This window comes from Pygocentrus nattereri, chromosome 9 (assembly GCF_015220715.1).
Source record: "Pygocentrus nattereri isolate fPygNat1 chromosome 9, fPygNat1.pri, whole genome shotgun sequence".
Lineage (NCBI taxonomy): Eukaryota > Metazoa > Chordata > Actinopteri > Characiformes > Serrasalmidae > Pygocentrus > Pygocentrus nattereri.
The window spans coordinates 23,950,245-23,978,014 of NC_051219.1; the positions used below are offsets into that span (position 1 = coordinate 23,950,245).

The 27,770-nt window shown below is 40.3% G+C and overlaps 2 protein-coding genes across 3 annotated transcripts in view; one reads left to right on the plus strand and one right to left on the minus strand.

Moving 5' to 3' along the window:
- The first annotated feature begins 12,175 nt into the window (after positions 1–12,175).
- Positions 12,176–24,087, plus strand: irf10 (interferon regulatory factor 10). Its single transcript, XM_037541472.1, is given in 11 exon segments — positions 12,176–12,637; positions 13,349–13,375; positions 13,378–13,459; positions 13,462–13,497; positions 13,500–13,538; positions 14,369–14,442; positions 14,918–14,960; positions 15,352–15,471; positions 17,947–18,333; positions 19,294–19,406; positions 21,478–24,087. Coding segments are annotated over 11 exon segments (1,254 nt in total). The 5' UTR covers positions 12,176–12,457; the 3' UTR covers positions 21,631–24,087.
- A 135-nt stretch (positions 24,088–24,222) lies between these two features.
- Positions 24,223–27,770, minus strand: part of zmp:0000000926 (ataxin-1-like) — a 49,829-nt gene continuing 46,281 nt past the window's right edge. For both annotated transcript variants that reach the window (XM_017715583.2, XM_017715585.2), the window contains exon 3: positions 24,223–27,397. In XM_017715583.2, coding sequence (XP_017571072.1) covers positions 26,972–27,397 — 426 coding nt within the window. In that variant the 3' untranslated portion in view covers positions 24,223–26,971. The remainder of the gene's footprint in view (positions 27,398–27,770) is intronic.

The window sequence follows — 27,770 nt, forward strand, 5'->3', positions numbered from 1 at the left end:
TCACTTTCAAAGATAGCCAAATTAGCATTATTGACTGACCTACTGACTTAAATTTAGAGCTAAGAGATAAATTTAGATGTCATAGTCACTAGAATTCCTTTCAATAAAGGGATCACTGAAAAGGGGTGCCACTGTTTGTAAGTGTTTATAAAGAGTATATGTGCTCTCTGTGTACCTCCCCTGTGATAATCATGCTGTCGGGGTCAATGGATTAACTCTTCACATCTTTTGGGTAAGTATCAAGTTTTGTACAGACACAGATATAAAAAGACAATCCTTCATTTCATCAAGCATGTATGTGGTTTCATTGTTGCTCCAAAGTGTTTTGCTGCCAACTTACGGAAATGCTGCTTGCTTTTTACGGTATAGCCATCTGTTTTTACACATTACACATGAAAAATCTGAAAGAAATCAAAGTAAGAGTTTACAGGCAAAAATCCAGCTCTCTTTATCAGATTCCTTAATCAGATTTCTAGACCTTACTCTGGTAAGCTGTATGCCGTATACATGACTGTTCTAATAATCAGATAGCTGCAGAAATCTGATTATGATTGGATTATTGAGTCCATGCTCTCATTGTTTATTAATTGCATCTGCGAAAAAATGGCCACGTCCCGTGTAAACATATGTTCATTTGCTGAGCTCACACTTTGCAGCAGCGGCCTCTGTGCAGTCCAGTCTATTCCAGACACTATATGGCATGATGGCTCACTCCTGATAGGAGCTCATCATTTTTAAACAAGACAGTGATGATCTAGACTCTCAGTCAAGGTTTAGTTACAACTAATGCAAAATGGAAAACAATGGATTGGATGCAAATCTCTCAGAAAATAATAACCGTCAAGTATTCAACCAAGCCAGAGTATAAATAGCGCTTTATAGTAGATTTGAAAATTTTTAAAAGGAAGTCTGGGGGAGTTTGATTAGGACTGATGCAGGTGATAAAATTAATAATATTCTTATAACATAAAAATAATATGATTATTATTATTATTATGTTTCTCAGTATTTATGTTAATGTTCTTATTCAAGTTTATATAGTTGTATATTGTTGTACATTGTTATTAGTTGTATATTGTTCTCAGAGTGACACAGGCTGGTTTAAAGGATTGTAGTGGGAGCTAAGGGATGTCAGGCGTGACTGTGTGAGAGTTGCAAATGGTTTGCGTGGCTCAAGGGAGGTCAGGACTGGCTCTGACTGGCTGTACACTATAGATGTAGTAGATGGAGATCAGGCTAAAAATGCTAAAGCATTCCTTTAAAGTTATAGAAGTTAATATTGACTCAACATAATTTTTACATTTAAAGCCAAACGAGCCATAACCAGTCCAAGTGAAACCCCTCCCAGTAAAACCAAACCCCTCCCAGTACAACCAAAACCCCTCCTAGCACATCCAAAACCCCTCCCAGTGCAACCATACACCAAAGCTCTTCCCAGTGCCAATAAAACTCACTTCAGTACAAAAAAAGTACAGTAAAAATCTAATCCCCTCTCAGTAACACTGAAACAAATTGCTTAATAGCAATATGGACAGACACTACTGCACAAAACAAACGGCAGATGACTTAATAAGCAGTTGCTAATTTGTTGCTGTGTAGCTAACAGATTTTTATATTATACTTTACTAAGGGTAATCTGAATAGTCTTCTGAATGCCTCGGTATCCCTCCAGAAGAGCTGGCTCTCTTGCTTAGGCTGCTGTCCCCATGACCCAGACCTGTTGAGCGGTTGAGGATGGATGGATGGATGGACTTTACTAAGGGTTCTGTAGTAAAGGGAATGGTTCTGTTTATAACCATTTCATGTTTAGGAAATTCTTTGCATAATGAAACGGTTCTTCAGATTGAATGAGAACGTGTCGTACACGGTTCTATATTATTTTCGTGTTCAGTGAAATCTGGTAAACTTGTAATTAACAAAGGAACTACATGAGACTCTTATTTGGATAGTGCTGGTCCTGCTGAACGTGAACGAAGTTAATGTGAGGGAAGTGCTAGCAGTTAATCCTGTGATTTCAGTGAATTCATTCGATAATTCACTTACTTAATTCTGACATGCTGAATCTACTACTGTGTCCTGAATGAATCCACAAGTTAATTAGCTGGCAGGTTAAGTTACACATTGCATCTTATCTAAATCTTCTCTCAATATACAGCATTCATACTACATCAGGCTTTCATTTCAGTTCATTTCACATCGTAATTATCAGTTTCAGCTGATTTTTGCTATGTTGGCTAAACAGCCGCAGTGTTTGGTGAGTGAAGCAAAATATTTAGCCACAGAAAAATGGAAATTGGAATGGAATGAAGAAATGTTTAAAATAAATCATAACGCATCTTCCCTTTGTATCATCAAGGTGTGAAATACTTAGACCCCCTGATGGTCCAAGTGCTCCCTGCAGGGGGCTCCCTGATAATAATATACACATATTTATGGTAAGCTCATTGTTTAGCTGCTTTGCCCATAAGCAGCTTCTGCCTTTGGTGTTCTTTACAAACTACAGCTGCAGCACTGCTCTGCCTCATGGTGGTGCTATAGCAGACTGGTTCTCCAAGTTGGTCCTTCATAGTCTAGAAACTATTCTTCTGATAAAATTTACAATGTGCTGCAGCAGATGTGTACATCTGTACATCTGAAAGCTCGCCCAGTTTCCCAAGAGTTTGGCGTAAACATGAGAAAGTTTCTTGTTTCTTCCTCCATGGGTCCAGAGTGTCTGTTTTTCATTATGAGTATGAAACTGGACAGAAGGACATGAACTGCAGTTCACAGAAGGTTTGATATAATGGCATTTTTGTCCCTGTGTTACACTGACTTGACCTAAATTGCTTATCAAGAGCACATAAGTTACAAGGTTCAGAAGTGTACCTCAGATAAATAGCTGGAGGTTTCATTTAATGAACAGTCTGACACTAGGCAGGCTCTCTGTCAGCAGGCTTTTTTTATTTGTTTGGCTTAGTGTCTAATATGGGAATTCAGATTGAGCATTCCGGGAGATGTCAACGGTAAATAAGGCAGCTGTTGACCCCCTAAAATGATTTACAGATGCCATTTGTTCCCACATAACCGGCACTGTACTTTTTCACATTCCAAGCTTTTTTTCAGCGTCCGAGCTTTCAGCTGCATTTATCTGCATTGCAGATTTCCAGTTGAAATGAATTCCTCTATGCATCTTGCCATGGAAGAGACTCAGGGTGTTGTAAAAACAATTTCTTGACTTCTTATAAGAACCCTTCAGCATTAATACTGCTTAACAATGAATAACAACTAAAATAAAAGAAAAAGAACTGGTATCTTTGCAAGTGAAATGAGTTTGGCTTCCACTGTTTGTACAAATGTTGTAATTAACTTCAGATGAATGTATAAATGAATACATGTACAGTACCAGTCAAAAGAATGGCCACTTTAACTCATTACTCTTTAACTCAAACTCACAGAGTTTTCTTTTTTATAAAAATATAATTTTCCACATTTTAGAATAACAGTGAAGGCTAAAATGGGGTGAAATATCAAGAATGGATAGAAAACAGGGTTGAAAGAGGGAGTGAGGGAGAAGGTTGGATGAGTGGAAAGATGACAGAGCGTTACTTACTTGGGGGCGGGGTTACCCTTGACCTCACACATCAGAAGAACATCATCCAGGTAGAAGGCTGTGTAAGACTCTGGCTGAGACGTGATTACTGGAGGCTCTTTGACTACACAGAGTTAAAGTGCACAGAAAGTAAAGCCACAATGAAAATCAGATAAACAGTCTTCAACAAATACAAATAACACATTTTATTACTTTATGAAGTAATTATGGTCGTTAATTACGTCTGTCCAGCCAGAGGAAAGCAGAAGGCTTGCTTCAAACAGTACATGCTTCTATCATGCTAAACTCTAGGGCTGTTATCTGGTATTAATCTCAAGATTATTATCCAACACCTACTAGTGATTATTCAGTAACTATTGAATGATTGAAGAACTGAAGTGTGGATCCACTTTGAGCAGCAGTGGGCAGTTTATCAGAAATTCTTCTTATGGTATTAGGTTGATCATAGCGTGCCTAGCATTAATGAGCACATCTAACTCAATGTACAATCAGTCCATTTTCTGGAGAATCATTTTAGAATAATTACCCACTGCATTTTAAAGTATATACCATTTGAAAAGAAGCACCATCAGTGGTTGTTAAGTAACTATTTTAAAATCAGCACATAGAGTGTAAAGACGATGAGCTCAACTTGGGGTGCTATTTGGGGTGGCCAGTCAGATTTTTAAGGAAATGCCTTGGCCACAGCAGCTACACCTACATCCACTTGTCTGTCTTTTGGTGTCTCTGAAGTCGTCTTACATTCCCTCCACTCCAATGTCTGTTGGCTGAGTTGGAAAGTTTTTGTTCTGTATGAAGTCCTATACTATCCACTAAAGAAAATATGGCCCTGCTTTAAAGAAGTTTTAACTTCAGCTCCTCCCACAGGTATACAATTTTGGTGCAGTGCTGCCCCCTAATGGTTGTACTGATGAGTTTTTATTCTGGAGAAACCTAACTACCCTAACAAGATCAACTCAGTTTCACTTTAGCATGTCTTTCTCAAGTGTGAAGAAGTGGAGAAAAACACAGTAAAACTGAAACTTCCTCCTCTTCACTCAGTTCGGTACATTCCACCTGCTTTGGGTGAGATTTCCACAGTTCATCAGTACAGTTATTGGTGTTCCATTAGCATAAAACAATTCTAACTACACACTAGCAGTAGGATTACATAAAGACCCAAAACATACAGGATGTGGGCTACGCAAGCATTGAAGATATACCTGCATACTGTTATGACTGCTCTGCATTATTACATGAACGCCTATTTATGAAAGGCAGCATAAATGGCAGAGGTCAAACAATATTGAAACTGAATTCAAGTGCATTATTCTGTTTTGGTGCACTTCCCCTTTAACATCACCTTGTGTCATAAAAAGAAACAAAGACCGATACCAGAGTAAAAAAAAAGAAGACAGACGAGTTTCATTTCTCCTTTTTCCCCTCCGGCTCATTCTAACTTCCATGAGTCGTATGACTGAAAGCGCATGTTGCTCTGCTGTGATTAATATGAGGTCCCCCCAGGTTTATCTTATGAACAAGGTAATTTCTTCCTAGAATTTGAGTCATTCTGACGCAGTTTTCACTGAAATGCCCTAAGATGCTACATCAAATTCAAGTCTTCATGATCTAAATACGCCACTGCTCAGGGCCCCTAAAGTAACCAAGGGCCCCACGGGCAGAGGTTTCTTCAGGCTAAATCATGCAGGTGGGGGCCCTAAGTATGATGTAACTTAAGTGGGATGTCGCTTAGGGCAGGTAGGGGCCTCCAAGCAGGATGTCGCTTAAGTAGGATGCCACTTAGGGCAGAAAGGGGCCTCCAAGTAGGATGTTGCTTAAGTGGGACATCGCTCAGGGCAGGTAGGGGCCTCTAAGAAGGATGTCACTTAAGTGGGATGTCATGTAGGACACGTGGGGAACTTCAAGTAGGATGCCATTTGGGTTGATGTCATGTAGGGCAGGTAGGGGCCCCCAAATAAGATTTCACTTAAGCTGGATGACACTTAGGGCAGGTGGTGGCCTCTAAATAGGATGTTGCTTCACTAGAATGTTGCTTTCTGGTAAATAATGTTACAGTGAGGGCTAAGGGCTTAGTGTCTGACAGACACTGGGACCTTACTTGGAAAAAATTTAATTTAAATGAAAAACATTGAACTTATTTTTACACACATAATGTATGGTGCAATAATCCAAATGTGCATTTAAGTAATGCTATCAAAGTAACCAAATTCTCAAGACTGCAACATAGTAATATTTGAATATAAGTCTTATATAAGAATATAACTTCTTTTTTCACCCGTTTCTTTTCATTATCTTTATCAAATCAAATCAAATTTATTTGTATAGCGCTTTTTACAACGGATGTTGTCACAAAGCAGCTAGTCCAAGGTAGGTGGAGGTAGCTGGGGCATGAGCAGCTGGTCTGAAATGGGTAGCAGGAAGGCTCGACAGTCAGTCGTCCTTCAGTTTCCGGCCGGACATGTGGACGGCTGTTTACTCAGAAAAAACACAGGGAGAGGGAATTAGTTTCATTCTGTCTGTTTGTACGTAAAACAGGGAATGTAAACATGTACAGAGTGTGGCTAACGACGCCGGCAGATCTGACTATGACAGCTTAACTATAAGGAGAGAATCAGAAGGAGACACAGACATGAGAGCACTCTGAAACAGTTTGGCATCCCTCCGCTCCACCTTCCACAAACCTGAGTGGCCTGGAAGTAATAAAGGCATGTACTAGTGTTTCCACATCATGCAGGGATAGGGCATTTCTGATCTTGGCGATGTTGTGAAGATGTAGAAAAGCTGTCCTAGTGATGCTGCCTATGTGTTGATCGAATGATAAATCTGAATCAATTATGACAACAAGATTTTTTGCTGCTGAGCCAGGTGTACCTGGAAAGTCGGTGAGATTTAAAATTAAATCTGGTAGTTTATTTCTTGCCAATTTTGGACCCAGAAGGAGAACCTCTGTTTTGTTGCTGTTTAGTAGGAGGAAATTGCGTAACAGCCAGCATTTCACATCTTTTACACAGTCCTCCATTTTCTTTAATCTGTATTTGTCATCAGGCCTGGCTGATATGTACAGTTGCATATCGTCTGGGTAACAATGAAAGTAAATGCCATGGTTACTTATAACTTGTAACATGTATAGTGTAAATAATAATGGTCCTAAAATAGAGCCTTGCGGAATTCCAAATCTCACTTTTGAATAATTGGAAGATAAATTGTTTACACTAATGAACTGATAACATTCTGTTAGGTAAGATCTAAACCATGATGTCCCTGTGACTCCAACCATGTTTTCTAACCTTTCTAGGAGAATATTGTGGTCTATTGTATCAAAAGCTGCGCTGAGGTCAAGTAGCACTAACAGGGATACGTAACCTTGATCAGAGGCAAGAAGAAGATCATTAGTTATCTTAACTAGAGCCGTCTCAGTGCTGTGATGTGGCCTGAATCCAGATTGAAATTTTTCATATATGTGGTTCTTATGTAGATATGAACTAAGTTGTTGGGCCACAGCTTTTTCTAAGATCTTCGATATAAACGGTAAGTTAGAAATGTAATTAGACGATACGCTAACATCAAGATTTGGATTCTTGATCAGAGGTTTGATAACTGCTAGTTTAAAAGCTCTGGGTTCATAGCCCAGACTAAGGGACGTGTTTATTATAGTTAAAATAGGGTTTATAATGACTGGCAGGACTTCTTTGAGTAATTTTGAGGGAATTGCATTAAGTATGCAGGTTGTGCAATTTGCGGAGGAGATAATCTTCTCTAGTTCCAGCTGTGGGAGTGGGTAAAAAGTTTCCAGCCTCGTGTCTTGTTTTACACTGCTCAAAAAAATAAAGGGAACACTTAAACAACACAATGTAACTCCAAGTAAATCAAACTTCTGTGAAATCAAACTGTCCACTTAGGAAGCAGCACTGATTGACAATCAATTTCACAGCTGTTGTGCAAATGGAACAGACAACAGGTGGAAATCATTGGCGATTTGCAAGACACACTCAATAAAGTAATGGTTCTGCAGGTGGGGACCACAGACCACTTCTCAGTACCTTTCTGCTTTCTGCCTGATGTTTTGGTCACTTTTGAATGTTGGTGGTACTTTCACACTCGTGGTAGCATGAGACGGACTCTACAACCCACACAAGTGGCTCAGGTAGTGCAGCTTATCCAGGATGGCACATCAATGCGAGCTGTGGCAAGAAGGTTTGCTGTGTCTGTCAGCGTAGTGTCCAGAGGCTGGAGGCGCTACCAGGAGACAGGCCAGTACACCAGGAGACGTGGAGGAGGCCGTAGGAGGGCAACAACTCAGCAGCAGGACCGCTACCTCTGCCTTTGTGCAAGGAGGAACAGGAGGAGCACTGCCAGAGCCCTGAAAAATGACCTCCAGCAGGCCACAAATGTGCATGTGTCTGCACAAACACATGCACACGTGCTTACAGCCCAACACCGTGCAGGATGCTTGGCATTTGCCAGAGAACACCAGGATTGGCAAATTCGCCACTGGCGCCCTGTGCTCTTCACAGATGAAAGCAGGTTCACACTGAGCACATGTGACAGACGTGACAGAGTCTGGAGATGCTGTGGAGAGCGATCTGCTGCCTGCAACATCCTCCAGCATGACTGGTTTGGCAGTGGGTCAGTAATGGTGTGGGGTGGCATTTCTTTGGAGGGCCGCACAGCCCTCCATGTGCTCGTCAGAGGTATCCTGACTGCCATTAGGTACCGAGATGAGATCCTCAGACCCCTTGTGAGACCATATGCTGGTGCAGTTGGCCCTGGGTTTCTCCTAATGCAGGACAATGCTAGACCTCATGTGGCTGGAGTGTGTCAGCAGTTCCTGCAAGATGAAGGCATTGAAGCTATGGACTGGCCCGCCCGTTCCCCAGACCTGAATCTGATTGAGCACATCTGGGACATCATGTCTCGCTCCATCCACCAACGCCATGTTGCACCACAGACTGTCCAGGAGTTGGCGGATGCTTTAGTCCAGGTCTGGGAGGAGATCCCTCAGGAGACCATCCACCACCTCATCAGGAGCATGCACAGGCGTTGTAGGAGGTCATACAGGCACGTGGAGGCCACACACAATACTGAGCCTCATTTTGACTTGTTTTAAGGACATTACAACAAAGTTGGATCAGCCTGTAGTGTGTTTTTCCACTTTAATTTTGTGTGTGACTCCAAATCCAGGCCTCCATTGGTTAATAAATTTGATTTCCATTGATGATTTTTGTGTGATTTTGTTGTCAGCACATTCAACTTTGTACAGAACAAAGTATTCAGTGAGAATATTTCATTCATTCAGATCTAGGATGTGTTATTTGAGTGTTCCCTTTATGTTTTATGATCACTGTATATCAGCCAAGTTGGATTTAATACTGTGGGTTGAATTTTTTGTCTAATATTTTCAATTTTATTATTAAAGAAATCCATAAAAACTTCACTGCTGAGAGTTTCTGGAATTTCTGGTTCAGTACCTGCCTGATTTTTTGTGATTCGGGAAATCACACTAAACAGAACTCTAGGATTATATTTATTATTCTCGATTAGTGAGGCCAGATATGGTGAGCGAGCTTTAATGAGAGCATTTCTATACTCTATAAGGCTGTCCTTCCAGGCAGAGTAGAACACTTCCAACTTGGTTTGTCGCCCTTTCCGCTCTAGTTTGTTTTAAGGTACAGGTTTTATCGTTGTACCATGGGCGAGCTTTTTCTGCCTTACTCTTTTTATTTTAAGTGGCGCCACATTTTCTAAAGTGGATCGGAAGGTATTTTCTAAATAATCGGTTAGTAAATCTAGCTCCACTGGGTCTGATGGAGTGAAAACTGGCGTTGATAGTTCTGGCAGATTTTCTATAAATTGTAGGGCGGTAAATGGTTTTATAGAGTGCTTTGTAGAATAACAAGGGGACGTACATATATTATGGCTAAGTCGTAGCTCATATGAAATTAGGTAATGGTCGGAGACTGCTGAGGTTTGTGGTAGGATATTAAGCTTGTCTATGTTAAGACCTAGTGTCAAAACTAAATTTAACGTGTGACTACAGTAGTGTGTAGGCCCTGCTACAATTTGGGTACTACCAACAGAGTCTAGAATTGAAGTAAATGCCTTTTTTAGTGGGTCATCTACCTTCTCAAAGCCCATGTTTCAGTGAGACAGAAAATGTCAAATTCATGATTTTGCTTATAATTTCATTTACGATGACTGCTTTTGAGTTTAGTGATCTTATATTGAGTAGTCAAAATTTTAGATCTAAGGTGTTAGTGCTATCATCTGAATATGGTTATATATTGATTAGGTTATTTAAACGGGCTGTTAGTTTTAATTCGGGGCAAAGACACAGTCTCAATAAAGCAGATCTTGGGTGACGCCACAAGGTGGATCGCAGATGGTCGGTTTAGCCTGTCTGTCTGCGGCCTGGTCCCGGCTCTGGACTGTCAGCAGCGGTTTACACTACTCTGCTGACTAACTAAAAGACTATGAGCTATGCTGCAAGAAAGTAAGGCAGCACCCTCCCGCGTTGGGTGGACACCATCCGTATCTATAAGACCAGGCTTGCCCTCGAAACGCAACCAATTGTCTATAAAGCACACTTGATTTTTGGAAAACCACTTGGACATCCAGCAGTTTAACGCCGAAAGCCTGTTGTAGGCTTCAGCACCGCGCCGCATAGGGATGGTGTCAGAGCAAATTACGGCATCGGACATCGTCTGGGCCTCCCTAAACTTACCCTTAGTTATCTCAGACTGCCGCACATGGGTATCATTGGCCCCTACATGAATGACTAACCTCGAATATCTCTTATCAGCTAACAGTCTAAGGTTGCCACTAATGTCCGGCGCTCTGGCTCCCGATAAACATCTAACTGTTACTGCTGGCACCCTTAAAGGAGTAGGTAATTTCACGTGTTGGACAATCGAATCTCCTATAACGCAGAGTACTTTTAAAAGGCTCCACAGTGAGTGTTTCACGAGCGTGGCAAAATTGTTTGACATGTGAATCGGAGGAGCATGGTGTTCTGCTGGGCTAGCTTTGGCCTCAGAGTTAGCATTAGCCTTAGCTTTCTGGCTAGACCACCGAGTTGTCACCCATTCACCCCGCTGTAAGGGCTCTAACGCCAGAGTCGAGGGGGTGCTAACTCTCCCTAGGGCACCCGGAGCTGCTAACACTGAATCTTGCTGTCTATCCTTTGATAACCCCTGGATGCGCACCTCTAACGGGTCCACTTTCTCCACCAGAGAGCTAACTAGCTGGCACTTAGCACAAACACAGCTACTGTCATTATCACTAGAGGCAGAAAAGGGGCTTAAACTAAACATGCCACACTCTGAGCAGACAAAACAGCCATAATATTTCAGGTACTTACTGCTTTTGTTTGATTAAGGAACTTATAGCACAAAACGTTGCCGCAGTGACACGCTCTCAGTCGCTCGCAGTGATGCTTGTGTGATTCTGCACCCATCTTTATACTGTTGGATTAAGTATTAAAACAAACATTTTTATAAAGTATATTATTTGTTTTTTTTTTTCTCATTGCTACAAACACACCGTGCCGCCACTGAGGTTTTACCTTTTACTTGTTCACTTCTTTTAACATTAAAGCATTACATTAAAGAGATTTGTGCAAAAAGTCTTTGTTTTCAAATGACAAAAAGTCTTTTGCTGTATAAAGTAGATCTTCGGAATAATATAGATTATCACCACCTAAATCACTTAAACTCAGACCCAAGTGTACGTAGTTTATGTTACGCCATCTACCAGAAACAGGAATCAACTCGCTTCTGTTTTCTCCGCCCGTATTCCAACAAAACCCAATCATAGCCCAGGAAGGCGGGGCTTGTAGGAATGTGGGCGGGGAAACAACAACGCGAAGAAAAGGAAACTGATCAGTTTTTTTTTCCTCACATTTGCTGACCTCATAACTTAAGAACTTACATTTAGTTGAATTAATTTAGCCGGGTATTACGTCATTTCTGGTCTTTTTTAATGTCTCAAACAGCCTACAAATGGCAAAGTCAACCTACAGGAACTTTCTTAAACAAGAAGGCTCTTCAAGGGTTCTTTAGTAAAGGGAATAGGTCTATTTAGATCCACGAACACTCAAAGAACCGCATGTTTAAATGGCTTTGCTTGGTGAAATCGTTCTTCAGATGAAGAATGTGCTGTACGTGGTTCTATAGAGCACCAAAAAAGGGTTATCATCATCATAGCAATAACAGAACCCCTTTATTGCTACATTGAAACTGGTTCAACACATTCTCTGCGAATCTGAAGAACAATTTCACAAAGGCTCTAGACAGAACTCATAGAACTCCTGGTCCTAAACAGAAGCATTCCTTTTCCTCAACAATACCCTTGAACAACCATCTGTGGTCCAGTGTGTAGGTTTCGTTTTAGCTTAATCACTCGTTGTGGATTAACACCTGAGTTTGAACCCGCGTTGTTTGGTTGGTTCTAGACTCGCAGGCTCTAAAGCAGATCAGCTTTAGAGAAGTGCGTTGAGAGGAAGGCCGGTCTGTCTTCTCCCAGGAAAGCGAAAGTGTTTCTCTTCATAGTTTTACTTTCGGTTTGAGTCACTGCTTATTGAGACTCTTGTATCGCACATGTTAGCACACAGTGTCTCAGTCCACAGAGCTTGTGAGTTTGAATTCAAATCGTTTCCAGTCGATTTGCTGTATCTGCTCTGCCTTTGTGGAGTTGTAGACTAGCCTGGAACCCGGGAGAACCCTCCATCTTCACTGTAAACCAGTTCAACTCTAGAAATGTGTTACTCACGCTTAGCCTAACTGTCGTTGTGATTCTTTCAGGTTCCACGGCTTTACTCTTCCCTGCATATGGTGTTCTAGCGCTCTGGCTGGTGTACATTCATATCAATCGATGGAGGAGCAGCCGGGCAGACACATGCGCCTGAGGGAATGGCTCATAGCGCAGATTGACAGCGGCCAGTACGCTGGTCTCAGCTGGGAGAACCAGGAGAAAACCATGTTCAAAATCCCGTGGAAACACGCAGCGAAACAGGACTACAGGCTAGAACGAGGACGCAAGCGCTGTTTCAGGGTGAGAGAACATAGCAAAGAGCTCAGAAAATAGCCGCATTTTCACTGGATTAATACCAGTTTCACTGTACGAGTTCCATTACATGTTCATTAACAGTAAGGCCACGCTGACTGATGCCATATTTACTGCTCTAATGCCACATTCGTCACATACTAACGTCATTTTCACAGCAGTAATGCCATTCACACTGTATTAAAGCCATATTCCCTGTACTACTGCTCTTCCTTAATTACCTTAATAATTACTCTTTGTACTAATGCCATATTCACTTTCTTAATACATATTTCACTGTACTAATGTCATGCTAGTACTACAATCACAGTGCCAATGCTACACTTACCTACCTATACTGTATTCACTGCTCTAATGCCACTCTGACCCTCTTCATCTTGGCTGCTCTGATGGCACTAGAACTGTCTTAATGCCACACTCACTGTCATGATGCCACTTTACTGCCCTCATTCCATGCTGATTAGCCCACTTCAACTCAGAGCCTTAATGCCATTCAGACTATCCTGATGTCACTCTGTTTTAATACAGCTTTTAAAACCTTCCTGCCCCTCTGACTGACCTGATGTTGCTCCTTAGCTCGCACTGTTTTCAGGTCTACTGGTTTAGTGCAGTTCCACTAAGTCGGAGTAATCAGAGTGATGGTTTTTCTCTGTGGTTGTGTGTGTGTGCGCACGTGTGTCTGTGTGTGATCCACTGCAGGCTTGGGCTGTGTACAAGGGAAAGTATCGAGGAAGGGTCGGGACAAAGCGGACCCCTCTGCGTGGAAAACGCGCCTGCGCTGCGCCCTCAACAAGAGTACAGACTTCCAGGAGTTCCAGAACGCAGCCAACTGGACATCTCAGAGCCGTATAGGTCTACCGCATCCTGGAGGACTCCGAGAAACCCACAGGCACCACAGCTCACCTCTCTTCCCATACTGTTTTTCTCCCACTCTTCTTCTCTTCTTTCTTCTTTCTTTCTTTCTATTCTTTCTTATCTCTTTCTTTCTTTCTTTCTTTCTTTCTTCTTCTTCTTTCTTTCTTTCTTTCTTTCTTTCTTTCTTTTCTTTCATTTCTTTCTTTATCATTCTTTCTTTCTTTCTTTCTTTCTTTCTTTCTTTCTTCTTTCTGTGTTGCTTTCCTTTTTCTTTACTCCTTTCTTTATTGCTTTACTGCTTTGTATGTCTTTCTCTCTATTTCTTTCTATTTTATATTTTTCTTTTTCCTTTCTCTTTGTTTGCTTATTTCTTTCTTGCAATTTTTGTTTTTTGTTTTTCTTTCTTTCCTTTCATCCCTTTCTTTTTCTTTCTTATGTGCTTTATTTCTTTTTTATCTCTGTTTTCTCCCACTCTTATTTCTTTCTTTCTTTCTTTCTTTCTTTTTGTTTGTTTGTTTGTTTGTTTGTTTGTTTCTTTCTTTCTTTATCTTTCTTTTTCTTTCTTGCAATTTTAATTTTTTGTTTTTCTTTATTTCCTTTTATCCTTTTCTTTATATTTCCTTTTATCCCTTTTATCTTTCTTGCATGCTTTTTGGCATGATTTCTTTCTTTCTTTCTTTCTTTCTTTCTTTCTTTCTTTCATGCATTCTTGCTTTATTTGTTTTTATCTCTTTCACCTTCCATCTTTCTTTTTTTAACATCTTTCTTTTTTCTTTCTTTTTCTTTCTCACTTAAACATGCTGACAGTGGATCAGAGAAGTGTAATAATCATGTTTTCTGCTTTCCTCTGTGTCTCTAATGTAGACCTCCTTGTGAATTCAGTGAAAGTGCAGATGAGCCAGATGTGCAGACCGCTGAGGGAGCCTAATGCAGTTCAGGTAATGCTAGCCACTGGAGCAGCTCTGTTGACTGGAAGTCCCCTCAAGCTCAGGGTGTGAACTCCAAATGAATGTGAAACTACACACGTGATTCAGAATGCGTTTCTGCCACCTGGTGGATAGAATGTAATCTAATCTGTGCATTATAGCAGGGGTGTTCAATCTTATCCACAAAGGGCCGGTGTGGCTGCAGGTTTTCATTCCAGCAAAGCAGCAGCTCACATGATCAGCAGTGAAACAAGTTGAATCGGATGTTTTGAGTGAAGACCTGCAACCACACTGGCTCTTAATGGATAAGATTGGACACCCCTGCTGTATGGCCTGGTTTGTGTATTTATGCTCACATTATTTTATTTCTTTTATACCTTCATGTTTGTTGGTAAATGTGACTTTAAAACTATGCATAATCTGAAAGACCTGACTTTGTTATATGTGTCTTGATACATTTTGATATTGTTTAATCTTCTCATTGCAGGACAGTATAAAAATCGAATCAGGAAATAATGGGGTGTCAAATGGTCAGTGGCATTCTTAGTCTCCATTTAAAACAAGTATTGATGAGTTAAAACACCAAAATGGTCTTCATTTTAAACAAGTATTGTTACCTTTGTTACATCTTAGATGACTTTAAAACTCCACAGCTTTACCTGATAAAGTTTATCGTTTCTATTTTTTATATGCTTTTTACTAATCACTATTCTTCCTTCATATACATGTATGCATGTTCCTATAAGTTGACTGGTGATATAATTTTTCTAAATGTAAACCACATACACATTTTTGTATGTATAAAACATAAATTATCTAAAGCATTTAAGATTTGTTTGTTTTATATACAATGCTTATGTTATTTGTGACCTATGCAGATGAATATTTATTGCAAGCACAGTAATACAGGTGTGTGTGTAGTTTGTGCAGAGAGACGTGTAGAAGGGAGATTGGATCGGCACTGCAGTAACGGTGCTGCTGCCTGTGAAAACTCTGCTGCCGTCTGTTTCTCTCTGTTGCCACCTCAGGGTTCCATCTCAGGTGAGAAATGTCTTTAGTGAGCCAATAACAGAGTGCCAGTGAGAAGTATAATACTAAAAAAATAAATCAACAAGTTGGATTAATGTGTAAGATGCAAACCTATCAACTCATAACTTCTGTGATAACTGTAATGCTGCACTAATGCCACTCTGACTGCTACTTAAGTAACTCTAATTCTGCTACTGCCACTCTACATTAGATATACTGTATCTCACAAAAGTGAGTGCACCCCTCACATTTTTTCAAATATTTTATCATATCTTTTCATCACAATGCTATAGAAATGAAACTAGGATATAACTTAATCAGTCTACAGCTTGTATAGCTTTACTATACAAGTACTGTATAGCAGTATAGATTTACTGTCCTCTTAAAAAATAACTCAACACACAGCCATTAATGTCTAAATAGCTGGCAACACAAGTGAGTACAGCCTCACAGTGAACATGTCCAAATTGTGTTGTTGTCCCTCCCTGGTGTCATGTGACTTGTTAGAGTTACAAGTTTCCAGGTGTGAATGGGGAGCAGGGCTGTTAAATTTGGTGTTTTGGATACAGTTCTCTCATACTGGCCACTAGATATTCAACATGGCATCTCATGGCAAAGAACTCTCAGAGGATGTGAGAATTAGAATTGTTGCTCTCCACAAAGATGGCCTATAAGGAGATAGCTAAAACCCTGAAACTGAGCTTGAACGGTGGCTAAGGTCATACAGCAGTTTTCCAGGACCGGTTGCACTCGGAATAGGCCTTGCCAGGGTCGACTAAAGAGTCCACGTGTTCAGCATCATATCCAGAGGTTGGCTTCAAAAAATAGATGCATAAGTGCTGTCAGCATTGCTGCAGAGGTTGAAGAAGTGGGAGGTTAGCCTGTCTGTGCTCAGACCATATGCTGCACAATTAATCAACTCGGTCTGCATGGCCATCTTCCCAGAAGGAAGCCTCTTCTGCAGCTGATGCACAAGAAAGCCTGCAAATGGTTTGCTGAAGACAAACAGTCCAAGAACATGGAATACTGGAACCATGTCCTGTGGTCTGACTGGACCAAGATAAGCTTGTTTGGCTCAGATGGTGTCCAGCATGCGTGGTCAGGAATACAAAGACAACTGTGTCTTGCCTCTAGTCAAGCGTGGTGGTATGGTCTGGAGCTGCATGAGCACTGCCGCCACTGGGGAGCTGCGGTTCATTGAGGGAAACATGAATTCCTGTGTGTACTGTGTAATGTACTGTGACATTCTGAAGCAGAACATAATCTCCTCCCTTCAGAAACTGTGCCGCATGGCAGTTTTCCAACACGATAATGCCCCTAACCAACCTCTGAGATGACAACTTCCTTGCCGAGAAAGCTGAAGGTAACGGTGATGGACTGGCCAAGCCTTAAACCCAATCAAGGTATCCTCAAGCGGAAGGTGGAGGAGCACAAGGTGTCTAACATCCACCAGCTCCGTGATGTCATCATGGAGGAGTGGAAGAGGATTCCAGTAGCACCATGTGCAGCTCTGGTGAATTCCATGCCCAATAGGGTTAATGCAGTGCTAGATAATAATGGTGGTTACAAAAAATATTGATACTTTGAGTACAATTTGAACACGTTCACTGTGAGGTGTACTCAGTTGTGTTGCCAGCTATTTAGACATTAAAGGCTGTGTGTTGGGTTATTTTCAGAGGACAGTAAATCTATACTGCTACACAAGCTGTACACTGACTGAGTTATATCCAAGTTTCATTTCTATAGTGTTGTCCCATGAAAAGATATAATAAAATATTTGCAGAAATGTGAGGGATGTGCTCACTTTTGTGAGATACTATATGTATGTGTGTGTGTGTGTGTGTGTGTGTGTGTGTGTGTGTGTGTATATATTATATGTAACATATATGCTATACCTACCCTAATGCCACTCTCACTGCAGAAATGCCAGTGTTTGCCCTAATGTCACTCTACATAATATATAGGGGGATTATATAATATATAATACCACTATACCTATCCTAATGCCACTCTGCTGCTCTCGCTGCCACACTGACTATCACTCTTAAGGCTCTAATCCCATTCTGACTGCACTGATACCAGTCTGCCTTAATACCACTCTGACTGTCACTCCAACTGCCCTAATGTCAGAATTATGCTCTAATGCTTGGCTGACTCTCATAATATCTCTATGACTGCTTGTATGAATGCCATGCTGCGTCCAATTGCTCTAATGCTCTGATTGTTCTAATGACACTCTCACTGCTGAAATGCCACAAGACTGCCTTTATGTAGTGAACCAGCCAAGATATGTTTGGTGTCTGAAATTTTCTTCTTTAGTTTTGCACTGGAGTTACGAGGCTAATGAGGCTAATGAGTAATGAAAGGTTATACCTCACCATGTAGCACTGTGCATTTTGTAATTGACAGTTTATCACACAATGACAGAAATCACATGAGGATGTCTGTTGAGGATGTTTTTTGTGTCTTTTGCTTTTGTGTCTACAGACTTCAGACTACAGGTGTACTTGTTTTACCATGGCCGACTGGTGCAGGAACTCATCAGCACTTCACCTGAAGGCTGTTTTATCCTGCAGGGGTCCGCCCCGGTGGGCAGCGAGAGGATTTATGGGCCATGTGCAGCTCAGAAGGTTTTCTTCCCAAAGCTGGACGTCATGTCTTTTGCCCCAGGCATCGCAGAGGCCATGAGCCGCCTCCTACCTCACCTGGAGAAAGGTGTGCTGGTGTGGGTGGCTCCAGACGGGGTTTTTATCAAGCGTTTCTGCCAGGGCAGGGTGTACTGGGATGGGCCTTTGGCTGAACACAGAGAAAAACCCAACAAGCTGGAGAGAGAGCGAACTTGCAAATTAATGGACATGCAGATCTTCCTGCAAGGTGAGAAAGAAGGAAGCAGGGAGCGAGTGAGCGAGAGTAGTCCTCCCTCCCATGCTGCAAACCTGTACACTAATTCACTGCTAACTTCCGCTCCAGTTGGTATTAGCAATGCATTTTATGAAAATGAGTATGTTCATGGTACTAGCCAAAGGTTCTGATGCTAAAACACTCAACAGCTAGTCAACAGCTCAGAGGCTAAAACTCTCGACAACTAGCAACAGCTCAGGTGCTAAAACTCATGACAAGTAGAGTGGCCAGTGGCTCAGAAACTAAAACACTCCACATCAAGCCAGTGGCTCTCCTGCTAGAAAGCCAAAGCTGTTCACCAATAAAACCAGTGTATATTATGTTTTGCATGCTGGTATGCTGGTCAACTAGCATGACCATACTGGGTGACCAGAATATACAGCTTAAACCAACACTGAATTCATGCTGGTCTAAGCTGTTTTTTTTTTTTTTTTTTTAGCAGGGTCAGAAGCTAAAACATTTGGCAACTAAATACTCAACAACTAGCAATGAAGCAAAACACTTAGCAACTAGCTTGTGATGTTGATGCTGAAACGTTTGCCAGCTAGCAAATAGCTCAAACGCTAAAACACTCCACAACTAGCCAAGCACATGTTAAAACACTTGATTCAGTATCATTATATTTTTAAAAATATTGTTTCAGGTGATATTTAAGCATCGCTTACTAAACTTATTGACCCATGCTTTCTACTGCATTCTCTTGAAAGAAAACCTTAAACTTGACACAGCTTGTTTGACTGTTTCTTCTAAAATTACACCAAGCTTTATTTATTTTCCCTCAAAATACTCTAAAGCACAAAGACAGTAACGTACTGCAGTTAAGCTTTTCAATCAGCGGCGTTTTGTAGAAATGCTCATAAAAATAGTCTGCCTTTTACTGTCAAGTAATCATTTGTAACACTTTCCACTTCCTCTTTCCTTTGTCTTTTGCAGAGTTATATCGGCATGTGCATGGCGGAGGACCGAGGCCGCGCTACAAAATCGATCTGTGCTTTGGGGAGGAGTTTCCTGACGGCAGTCAGAGCAGAAAACTCATCACAGCACAGGTGGGTGCTCAAAGCGCCAAAATCATCCACAACAATATTAATGATTTCCAGAGTGTGCCAGAACCACCTGGAACCCTGTTCCAGGAATATAAGTTGAGACTGAATGGTGTTTGTGAAATCCGGGGAGTTAATGTGCAGATCTATGCCCTCTGCTGGTTGCAATCAAAACACTTTCACATTCATTTCTCCATAGAGCATTTTTAGATGATAAATTAAAGCTAGAGCAAAATATTGTAGTGCTTCTCACTGCTATTTTGAAAACGTATCAGTGTTCATAAACTAGATTAAACTTTCTTATTTCAAAAATGTGAAGAAAATAATTTTTTTTATGATATGGTCCTTTGAACTTTTTCATTTAGTCCCTTTTTTCTAAGTCTACACGCTTAAAGATGATTCTGCAAGGGCTCTTTAGTAAAGATGTATACTGTCTTTACTGAAGACCCCTTGAAAAATCATCTTTTTAAGAATGTACATTAGCCTTTTTTAATTAAAAAAAAAGTTCCTTTAAGCTAACGACTCTCTGTAAAAGTTTGGGCTGTGGTTCTCTAGCTCAGCCCTGGAGACTCCATTCTTTACACCTTTCAGTGTTTTCCCTTCACTAACACACCTGATTGCGCTTGGCTAATTAAGCCCTTGCTGAGCTGAGTCAGGCGCGGTAGCGAAAACACAGAAGTGTGAATTTCGGGGGAGTTCACGTTGCAGTCCTGTGATCAAGCTTCAGCTGTGTCATCAAAGCAGGAGAAGATTATATGACTGCTTTCACAGCACGAGTAACATTATCTGCTCTAGTGTTCAGCTCAGCCCTGCATACCTGTATTAAAGGGCCCATATCGTGGAATTTCCTCACTTTTATTAGAGAAATATGAAATAAAAGAATGTACTGTAGTAACAGTCCCAGGTCCATACTGTCCATGTGTGGAAACTAAGCTGCAAAAACATCCTGTTTGCAATGCACTGTCTTTGTGATGTCACAAAGCTCATGCGTTTACTTAATAAACCAATTTAGCACCGCACATTTAGGCTTAAGACGTGTTTCAAGCCATGCTGATTTTTTTTAACCCCTTAAGAATTTCAGTTTTGAATCACCATTGGCAGTGCAGTTAAACCCAAGACTGGGCCTAGAATAGAATAGAACTAGCAACCTTTTGTCAGTGTGTGGGCACATTGTGAAATTAGACCTCTGCATTTGACCCATCCATGCAGCGAAACACCCACACTAGTGAACACACACTAAGGGGCAGTGAGCAGCCCTATTAGGTTAGGTGCCTTGCTCAAGGGCACTTCAATCATGGACTGTCAGCCAAGGGGATCGAACCAGCAACCTTCTGGTCACAGGGCTGGTTCCCCTTTACTCCAGCCCACGACTGCCTACTCGCAGTCCTGGACAGCAGCCACAAATATTAGCACAGAAATGAGTGAAAAAAACAAATACACAAACATCCACTGATCATTAAACTGCACGAGATACTGACATGAGGAATAAAAGCAAACACAGTACATGTTTTGTTGGTGTTTATGCTCTGTGAGAGATTAAATGGACGTCTGTGAAGTGCAGGTGCTTCTTCAGCCAGTAGAGGGCGCCATAATACAGAAATAGCGAGATGAACTGACATGATGGATTCTTTTTCTGTTTCTTTCTCTCCACTCTTTGGCCTCCTTTCTCCCCTTCTCTTCCTTTCTTTTTTCTGTCCCTATCTCTGTCTCTCTTTCAATGCCCCTCACTCTTTATCCCTTTTTTCTCTCTTCCCTATCTCTCTCCCTCTCTCTCACTCACTCTTTCTCCCTCCCTCTCTCCTCTCTTTCTCTCATCTCTTTCTCTTTCTCCCTCCCTCTTTCTTCTCTCTCTGTCTCTCTTTCTTCTCTCTCTCTTTTTCCATCTCTCTCGCTCCCTTTTTCTCTCTCTCTCTCTCTCTCTCTCTCTCTCTCTCTCTCTCTCTCTCTCTCTCTCTCCTCTCTGTCTCTCCCACTTTTTCTTCTCTCTCTTTCTCCCTCTCCTCCTTTTCTATTTCTCCTTCTCTCCTCTCTCTCTGTCACACACACTCTTTCTCTCTCTCTCTCCATCTGTGTGTAGGTGGTGCCCTTATTTGCTAAAGAGTTTCTTCTCCGTCATTCGGACACTCAGCATCAGTCTGTGGACAGAAGAACAGATGCAGAAACCCAAAACGTCCAGAACATAAACCCGTCTGTGATGGAGGCCAGGAGACTGTCGGAGCTGCAGAAGTGAGTTCTGTCCTCCAGGGCGGCTACAATAAACATATCAGCTTCAAGGAACAGGGCAAAAAACTGTACTTCTGTTTGGTTTTTGTACTTTAAAGCATCCTGAACAAAGCTGTACAGCTGCAGAACTAACTGTGATCATTTTAGAGGAACGCTTCAGTCAGAAATGCAAACGTAGCTAAAAATGAATGAAAGCGAATAGCCAGCGGTTAGCATAGTGACATGTTATGCTACCTGCTGACTGCAGGCTTCTACACTCTTAAAAACACTCTACGCTCTTCAAGGGTTCTTTAGGATAGACAGTGCTTCTCTATAGAACCAGGAACACTCAAAGAACCCGTTGTATGATTAAATGTTTTCTTGCATGGTGAAATGGTTCTTCCAATGGAGAACGTGGTGTATATGGTTCTATATGTAACCCTTTTGATAATAGTTCTGTATGGCAGCTAAAAAAAGTTACAAGTTTGACATCGCAACAGTAGAAGAATCCTTTTTGGTACTATATAGAACCATTTTCAAAAAAGGTTCTATATAGCATGATCCACAGCACAGTCTCCATTTGAAGAACCATTTCAGTGTGCAAATGCATTTAAGCATGTAAGTGCTTCTTTGAGTGTTCAAGGTTCTATATAGTTCTTTACTAATGAACTCTCGGAGAACCATCTTTTTAAGAGTGTATGGTTTTTTAAAATGGTTCTATATAGCACCAAAAGGGTTATTCTATTCTTATGATGTAAAGAGCTTGTAAAAACAGTAAAAACTCCAGTGTTGTATTGAATCATTTTCTAAAAAGTTCTCTATAGAACCATAAACTCTTAAAAAGATGGTTCTCTGAGAGTTCTTTAGTAAAAACGTTGGATTCTCCATCAATCTGAAGAACGATTTCACCATACAAAGAACACTTAAATGATGTAAATGGTTCATGGTTCTATATAGAACTGTTTTCTTTACTAAAGAACCCTTGAGTGTATGGCTCTATAGTGGCTCTATAGATACCTTTTTTGACAATAGTTTTATGTAGCACCAAAAAGGGTTCTTCTGTTGTTACAAGCTTGACATCATAACAGTAGATGAAACCTTCTGGTGCTACATAGAACTGTTTTCAAAAATGTTCTATATAGAACCATCCACAGCACATTTTCCATTTAAAGAACCAGTTTATCTTGCAAAGAACCCTTAAAGCATTCACATGGTTCTTTGAGTGTTCATGGTTATATATAGAACCCGTTTCTTTAGCAGCAAACCTGTGAAGAGCCATCTCTTTAAAGGTGTATGGTTCAGTAGAGATGTTTTGGTTCTACATAGCATCAAAAAGGGTTTGTCTATTGTTACAAGCTTGACTTCAGAACAACAGACGAAGCCTCTTTGGTGCTATGTAGAACCATTCTCCATTAATCTGAAAAACCCTTTCACTATGCAGAGAACACTTTAATAACGTAAAGGTTTTTTGAGTATTCCTGGTTCTATACAGAACCATTTTCTTTACTGAAGAACCATTGACGACCATCAAGGAGTGTAGTTATTTTAGCCATGTTAGCATATTTGGTTAAGCTACTTCTTTGGAAAGTGCCAGTATGTTTTTATATTTGTGCTTTAAAGTGTGATTTAAAGTCTATAAAAATAAACAGCTATAAAGGCTATTAAAAACAAACATATCATGCTTTTCATATTATTTTAGCAAAAGAAAATCTAGACAACTGTAGCAGAACTTATCCTGCTTACTTTTGCTTGTATTATTGTACATATACAAGCGTTTGGCATCAATCGTGTATTTATTTAATCAATAATCAGGTGCCTTAACTTCAATCTGCAATAAATTTCTCATACCATATAAATCTATAAAGCGTTCTTTTATTTCTAGCGAACACTGTATTACAGTCTCACAATTTTAAAAATATACAATTTTATAGCTATACATTTATAAAGAAAAAAATAACATTTTGTTTGTTTTTTTTGGAAAAAAACAACAACAACAACAAAAATAAACTGAAAAAGAAACCTCTAAAGTGAAAGAGTGTGCTTGATCAAGAATTTATACCCGTATCTGAGTTCAAAATACTTTCCATAGTTTTGTTTTTCGTTTTTTTTCTTCCCTGCTCTCGATCATACAGAAACATAAAAAGGGGAACAAAAGATAAACGAAAGCACATTGCGAGGTCAAGTGCAATCACAAAGCATCACTGTCCAATATGTTATTAGCACCGTTAAAACGCTTCTTGTGTACTGATTTTTTTTTTTTTTTTCACGGAAAAACACCATCGGATTGTCTGCTTCTCACTTTTCTCTCGTTAGTGTCTTTTCCCTTTTGTAAGAACACATTGGAGTGTAATGCTGAGGTGAATTAGCATGTTGACCCCACATTGAGAAGCTTGGCTAAAGGTTGCTGATACATTCACCTCGCCTGCCAGACTGAAGGCCGAGCTCAGTTCAGAAGCGTGAAATAAAACTGCATGTACAAAAGTAACCATATACTTTATAGTCTTTTTTATATAGCATATTCATATAACACCTGTAATAAGATATATTCATATATATATATATATATATATATATATATATATATATATATATATATATATATATATATATATTTGTTCTTTTTTCCATCCAATATTATTTACTTTATAATACTGATTGAAAAGATTTACCCTGAAGAAAGAAAACACTGTCAGTAGGCATGGAACGACCATTACTAAAACAGACAGTTAACCGCGTGGCGTCAAAGACAGGTGATTTCTGATTGTCTCACGTAAAAGACTCGACAGTCGCACTGTGCATTTTGGGCTTCACTAGCATTACGTTTATATTTTTCCTCTGTCCACCCGTGTTAGCCGATAAAACGACAGTTCTTGAGGCCATGGCTCTTCCAGAGTAACCATGAGGTCACTGACAAAATCAAGTTCATATGAAAATCCTCACGTGTGCCGTCAACTCCTATCTGAGCAGAGGTGAGCGGTCGTGGTCGTGTCGAGGATTTGCGGAGACACAGAAAATACGGCTACGTTCACATTACAGGCCTGGTGACTCGATTCCGATTTTTTGCTCAGATCCAATCTTTTCTGTTTGTTATTCTTTTGAGAGTTTGGAATTATTTGCCTTATTAGTCACTTTTATTTTACATACAATAACATTAATCAGTTCTAGTGATCAGTAACTCATGCTGTTGATTGATAACTGGTACAGTTAATCAATAACAGACACTATGGACCAATAACCTATGATATTGACCAGTAGTCAATGCTCTTGATCGATAACTTATGCTGTTGATTGATGACTTGTACAATAAACCAACAACAGACAGTATTAATCAATAACAGATGCTTCTGACCAACAATCAATGCTCCAAATCATGAATTAATTAATAAATTGTACAATTAATCAATAATAGAAACCAGTAATCTATACTACTGGCAATCATTACTCTCGATCACTAACTGTTGATTGATAATTAGTGCAATTACCCAGTAACAAACACTATTGACCAATAACCTATGCTATTGACCAATCAATGCTCTTGATTAGTCCTCATTCTGTTGATTCATGACTTGTACAATTAATCAATAACAGAAGCTATTCAGCAATAATCTATACTATTGACAATCAATACTCTTAAACAATAACTCCTGCTGTTGATTGATGACTTGTACAATTAATCAATAACAGAAAATATTGACCAATCATCTGTGCTTCTGACCAATAATGTTTGTAATCAATAATGCATGCTGTTGATTAATGACTTGTACAATCAATCAGTAACAGAAACTACTGACCAGTATTCTATACTACTTACAATCATTGTTCTTGATGAATAACTCACGCTGTTAATTAAGAAATTGTACAATTAATCAATAACAGACACTACTGACCAGTATTCTATACTACTGACAACCATTGCTCTTGATCAATAACTCATGCTGTTAATTAATAAATTGTACAATTAATCAATAACTGAGACTGCTGATGAATAATCTGTACTATGAAAGAGCATTAATTGCTGTAATTAAACATGTATTTTTATATGTTTGGGTGCAACGATGAGTTATTGAAAGATAAATATTACATTTTAATTATATATTTACATTATTTTGTTGTCGTTATCTGATCACTTTTAAAATGAGGTACTCTTGGTTTTAAAGATATTAATTTCATAACGGCATTCTTACATTACAGTTCTGATTGTCATTCAGGACACACCTAACATTTTGTATTATCTCACTTTTAATCAGTTTCTTATAAATGAACTTTTTATATGATTACATTTCTGAAGGTTAGTGTAAGTAGCCCATATCTTTCATCAGTATGCCCTGAAAGGACTTCCACATGCACGTCCTCTGCGTGATCTACTTGCATTAATGACAACAAAAATGTTATATTTGTGATGATTTCTAGATTCCTGGAGTGAAGACCATCAAGCCAATGAGCTGCTTCACTTTTAAAAACCAGAAGAGAATGCATTGGTTTGATATGCAATGTTATTCAAATGAAAGCCGAGCCAATACGTGTGTGAAAGCTAACTTAGCTAGCTTGTTAGCCCACATAGCTAAATGGTATCAGTGTTTGTCAGGCTCTGCCTGCAGTGGAGGTGCTGTTAAACTCAAAAATGAGCCAGTCATGGTAATCCAGCTCAGTGTGCTAGCTAAGTCGTTTGGTAGCACACCTGTGTCCTAAAACATCAGAAGATTAATGAAATGGTTCCTAAGGTCTTGGTTAGGGTCCAGATTTTGAACAGGAATGCACTTGGCCTCGGCTAGGCTAGCAAGTTAGCAAACATGTAGTAGTTTCTTAGAAATTGAACGATTTAAATAAAGTGCCCTGGAAACAGGGATGACTCACTAGATGGCCAAGTTAGCCTTAACTCATTTTAGCTCAGTTGTATTACTAACATGGCATATCAAACAAAAAAACAGCCACTCTCTTTTCAACAAAGAGTTCATTTTGATGTCAACATTGAAAGCCACAGCTTTCTGATCTTACAGAACTGTTAGCACCTTTGTCATAGGTGATGTCATTTTCAGTCCAGTGCACTAACTGTTCTTTTTGAGGTGTATTTACAGACTCATTTGATCAATTTTTATGCTTTTTTAAAGACTTTGGAACCCAATTGTTTTGCTGAAGCCTGCTGGCTGACACTATTTTTACCCTGTGATGCAATTAGCATGTGAAACACTGAGGCAAAAAATCGTATTTGTGCCACTTCAGACTCTGTAAGGTGACCATAGACAAAGTGGCTCATATCTGCCTTTCAAAAGATCAGATTGTTGCATAAAAAAATCAGATCTGTGTCACATTTTTAGGCCAAAACATCTGTATTTGTGCCACTCTAAAACCTTGCAATGTGAACGTTAGCCTTACTGCTGTCTCACGCGTTTACAGCCTTGAGGTAAATCCGGGCAGGTCCTGTCCTGCAGCTCGGGGGCGGACCAGCGTCTCTTTCGGGGGCGTGGCTTCTCCTGGCTCTGCAAATCAGGAGGAGGGATTTGGGTGGAGGGTGGAGGTGCAGGAGGTGGGGGCATCCGTTCTGCCTCACGTGTGCTGACCTGTGTGACCTCTGACCTTGTGGTGGCACGGTCGTGCCCACGTTGTGCCCGGGAGTGGGTCCGGTTTGAGGTGGCGTTGGCTGAGGTGGGCGTCGGGGTCAGTGCCAGGCAAACGTCGCCTGTGCATAACTGGCGGCAGGGAAGGCCGTATAGCTGGGCGCTCCGCTGGGGGCTGCAAGAAGACCACCCACGGTCCCTCACGAAGAATGGATACTCCTCTAAAACGGTCAGTAATTCCTGCCAAAAATAAAATCAACAAACAACAAACTTGTTAATGCAACAGTCTTGACTGTCAGCAATGCCAGCTACAACTAAATGGCCCAGTCTAGACACGGAGTAACACGGACTGTCACTCGCCAAGAAAAACACAAGACCAAAAACAGATTCCCCTCTAAAGCAAAAAGTAACAGGTCAAATACTAATTAAATAACTTCAGACAACTGGGGCGGGGTGGAGTTTAAACTTGTGATTTCTATCATATACTACTTCTGGACTTTCTTTACAGTGTCAATGATAGGCACCAGAGGTCGCCAAGACTACAATAGATATATATTTTATTTACTATCCAAAACCACCGATGAACCTACACCTGTCTTCTGAGTTTTATATG